At 44.8% G+C, this 4,545-nt stretch overlaps 1 protein-coding gene across 1 annotated transcript in view; it reads right to left on the reverse strand.

Moving 5' to 3' along the window:
* Positions 1-6: 6 nt before the first annotated feature.
* ADI1 (acireductone dioxygenase 1) overlaps positions 7-4,545 on the reverse strand; it is a 5,176-nt gene continuing 637 nt past the window's right edge. Inside the window, exons 2-4 of the mRNA XM_009329309.1 lie at positions 4,177-4,296; positions 2,397-2,576; positions 7-676 (exon numbers count right to left, since the gene is read on the reverse strand). Of these exons, the coding sequence (XP_009327584.1) occupies positions 554-676; positions 2,397-2,576; positions 4,177-4,296 (423 nt within the window). The 3' untranslated portion in view covers positions 7-553. The remainder of the gene's footprint in view (positions 677-2,396; positions 2,577-4,176; positions 4,297-4,545) is intronic.

A 4,545-nucleotide genomic window follows, 5' to 3' on the forward strand; every position in this document is an offset into this window, starting at 1 on the left:
GGCATTCCTCAGTAGTCAAAATTAGGGCAAAGTGTGTTGAACATCTTCCTTAACAACTCAGGGTGCAGACAGCCCGGCTAAGGGCACGGGTTTTGCCTATCCTGGAGAAGGCTGAGAGAAGACCTAACTACAGTTTCCCACTAGAGAAGGGACTGCAGAGAAGACAGTCAGGCTGTTCTCAGGCATTCGATGAAAGGGCAAGAGACAACAATCGCAAGCTGCGACCAGGGAGTTGGCCATGGAGAACAAATGCTTGCCTACGAGAGCGGCTAAGTGCTGGAACTGGTGCCCGGACAGGCTGTGGAACCTCCACCATTGGAGGTTTCCAAACCTCAAGGTCTTGAGCAACTTGGTCTAACTTTGCAGTCGGCCTGGTATGTCCCAGGGGGTTGGACTAGATGACCTCCAAATGACCTTTCAACCTAAATTTTTCTATGATTCTGTGATTCTAAGCGTATATGTAAATAGAAGTAGTCTAATCAGTGAAAAGCCACCAGTCACATTTATTCTGACAGGTCTTCAGGCTGTTCCACCTGTCAGGTCTCAGGCACCATTACTGTGCTTCCTCAGCCAAAAGCTTCATATACTGTTTCCGAGCAGGAAAATCATCAGCCGGCCTGTTGTATGCTGTCCAGACGGGTTCTCCCACGAATAGCCTCATTGCCTTCACGTAATTCTGTCAAAGAACAAGAAGTCACAAGTAATTCAAGGGCTCCTTTCTGTGGGATCTTAATTCTGAAGTTAATTGTTTCATTTGCACTTCTGCAGCAATTTTTGAAACTATTTCAAGATGGACTGAAAGCTTCAGGCGTTCTAGGAAATTGTGCCACTACGCTGCTGTTCCTGCTCCTAGCTGCTGCAGTGGGAGATTTTGCACCTACACAGTGATGTATTTATCGTGTCATAACCAGCACCTCCAGGTCAGGCAGAGACAGGACTTCTCATTTCAATGAAACCAAAAAAAATCCTGTCTTATGCAAATCATGTTGCACGGGATCCACAATACTGAGCAATGCAGCATCTAATTCCTACTTGCTTAGTTAAACAAGAGCAATCAGAATCCCCAAGATGGCTACACAATGCCTGAGGAACACCAGAAATTTCAAAGTGAGGGCCATAAAGCTGAATAGGGAGTGCATAAACTAGCCAAAAAATAATGCTACAGGAAGTGAAAAGTCTCGAGATTCCAAAAGAAAAAGCAACAGCCCCTGCCACCAGCTAACCAAAAGAATGCCAAGTGCAAAAGTCCAGCTGTAGCAGCAGAAAATCAGGTTTTATGTCCTGCAGAAGTGCTCCAACCACTGAGTTATGGGGAACTCTCCTCTCCTCTTCTGTCCAATATGCTACAGGTTTGGACCCTACCTATTTTGTAAACACTGCTAAGTGCTTATCTTGCACCCAGGTGCTCAGCAACATCAAGAATAAAGTTAGGTACCTAAAGAACTTAGCTGCAAAATGCAAGGTTCTGGTAGTAGCTAAAGAACTTACTGTGAAGATGGCACTTCTGGACTGAAGTTCCTGAAGTGGACAAACATTTAAGACTTCTTGCAGATTCAACCCATAACCCCTGACATTTTGTCTATGTAAAGAAAAAGCCTTAAACTAGCAATTGTAGCTGATGGATCTCAAAATACAGACATGAAAAGTCGGGTTTTTCACCATAGCAGCATATTCCCTTTTTACGTATATGACAACCGCTATCTGGACAGCTGATTCAAAAGTAGACCATTCTCATGACCGCGCCAGAGATGGGATTTTGCCACACAGGAGACAGCACACGTTTCCCCATTTTCCAGGGGTAATGCTGAGATTACAAACATATTTATAAAAGTCCACAAGGAAACGCACACAGATAGGACTACATGTGCCAATCTCACAATCCCATTGCCAAAACTACGCTCCGAAAGCAGGTCACCTCCTGTGAAGCCAGCATCCAGCCTAGCACATGCTAGCTGCAAGTAGTGGCTCTGGACCTTAAATCCATCTTTCCCTGAAGGTGAATTTAGCACTCATGAAAAATGCCACAGCTCGACACAGATATGCTCTGTCTATCCCCACGAAGATACACAACAAGGCAACACAGAAGGATCCATCTACACCATATCCACCTCAACCGACAGCAGGGGCAATTGTGGGAGGGACAGCCGCAGGGCTTGGCTCTCACGCCGCTGTCACATAAGATATGCTACAGAAATCACATGGCAATGACTTGCAGGATTTGTGACCTGGAGATGAAAGGTTCAGATGCTGTGAATTATTTAGTATTTTTCATATTCCTACTTCATATTTAATACGTTTTGCTAATGAACTGCAAGTCTCAGGGCATGTAGTTACTAACGTGATATATACTCGCATGGATTTGTCATCAAAATTTACAGTAATCTATAACAACATACGTTCTCATCCAGTGTAAATCGGTGATATATGCCAGCAGGGAGGGTTATCATGTCTCCTTTTTCCATGGAAATCCGGATCCATTTGTCATCCTTGTCTCGAACATCAAAATAGCCAGATCCATCTAAGATGTAGCGAATTTCATCGTCTAGATGTAAATGTTCTTCATAAAATGTTTTTATCTAGGAACAGCAAGTATCTCTTAAAACTACTGAACACAGAAAAACTGCAAAGAAATCTGGTAGAAACATGTGGCAAAGCAGACAAAGGCTTTCAAAAGGTAACTGCACAGTGATTTAACTAACAGATGAGACCAACGTGGTTAAAATGGCCAATCCAGCCAGCCAGACCCTGCCTCAGGACACTTCTAAGTAGGCTGTTACATTTCCTTTGGAATTTCTCTGACAAGAAACAGCAGCTATAGCTGCACATAACCAGTCTCTGAATAACAGTAATGCTTACACGCGTTTGAGAGAGAGGCGGGTAAAGCTTCCCACCGCAGGATTTGGTCCTCGCAGTTGTTCAGTTTGATCATTTTGTGCCTTTTTTTTTCCCCGACATGCAAAAATAAAACAGAGCTACAGATTATCCCCCCTCTTTTACACTGGTGTAGGGTTGAATTAGCCCCACAGCTACTACAACTCTATGTGGAAATGCAGTTATTGCCAAACATGGCTCATCTACAGCAGTCTGATGTAAACAGCATGTCACGCCTGCCCCCACACAGTGAGCCCCAGCTCCAGGCTCTCTCCTCCCAGGCAGCAGCAGCAACATTCTCATTTTTTCCAGAATGGTGAATTCTTTGTATATTTCCCAGCACAGAACAAAACATGCTTTAAAGGCTCAATTAATATAGACCTGAGCAGGTTAGTGCACAGAGAGCAGCGCAATGCCCAGTACTATCACCTGCTCAGGCCTGGATGCTATTTAGCCATACTAGTGCAGGCGTCCCTGAGCCAGTACCGATCCAGCACGGCAAGATGAGCAAAAGTCCGTATACCCTGTCAATAACGGCCCGTCTTTGTGTCAGGTAGAGCCCACCCAGGCAACCTGAGTTACTACCTAATTTACCTTCTTCATCAATTTAAAACCAGTATAACACAATGGGCTTAAAATAAACTGGTAAATGGAAATTTAAGGAAAACATGGAAGTGCCACTGGGTTGCTGCCCTCATGTCAGAGCAGTATGCCAGCACCTGGAGGCTGGGAGGAGAAAGCTCCTTCTAGGAGGCTCATCTGAAAGCCTGGCACCGTTTGCATTCAGCTGTTATGAAATCACCATGGTACCAGCTTCCCAAGGTTTTAAAAAAAAAAAAAAAAAAAAAAATCTTCTTGTACGGGGAATGTGTCCCTCTGATTCCACGAGGGGAACATTCACTTTGAAGAGACGTATTTTGCAAGCAGCCATTAGGATGTTCCAGCCTTCAAAGCCCACGCCCAGCTGGCAACTGCCTGCCTTCATCCTGGGGAGGCTCTCCGAGGACAGGTCAGCATCAGCAGGGCTCTCCTGGTAGGAATCTTAGTTTTGAAATGACACAGTGATGGAAACTATCCTTAAAACCTTTGAAGGCAATCTATAGAAGCAAAAGGCCTCTGCTATTTTTAAAATAGTATCAAAACTACTTTTTTAATGTTACGGACTTCAGTACGGGATGTATTTTACACGTGGAAATCTCATCTTTGTGCCCCTGCTCAGGGTGTGCAGGTGTTGAGAAGCCAACTGCACACTCTAGCGGTAGACTTCAGCGTGCAGATCCTCATTCAAATCAAAGACTCGCATACCTTTTCCTCATAATTTGGAAGCTTGTCTTTATGTATGGTCACTATATCCATCCAAGAATAATTTTCTGCTCTTCGAATCTCTTTCAGACATGGATCAGTCTCATAGTTATCAGCATCCAACTAAAAATTAGTCAGTCAGGGAAAAAAAAAAATAAATGTATTCAGACACAATTGCTTAAGACGTAATTCAGGACACTAACGTGGAAAAACCCGAGTTGTCAGGAGCGTCGGTGGAGGGGCAGGTCGCTCCAGGAGCAGTAAGTTAGCTGCCAGAGGTACACAAGGTGTGCCAGCTTCCTTAGATTACCCTGCACCCGGCCCACCCCCGCACAGACACCGCCTGGGCCCCTCCTGCTGCCTCCCCCTTTC

The sequence above is a fragment of the Pygoscelis adeliae genome, unplaced genomic scaffold (genome assembly GCF_000699105.1).
Source record: "Pygoscelis adeliae isolate BGI_AS28 unplaced genomic scaffold, ASM69910v1 Scaffold17, whole genome shotgun sequence".
Taxonomy (NCBI): domain Eukaryota; kingdom Metazoa; phylum Chordata; class Aves; order Sphenisciformes; family Spheniscidae; genus Pygoscelis; species Pygoscelis adeliae.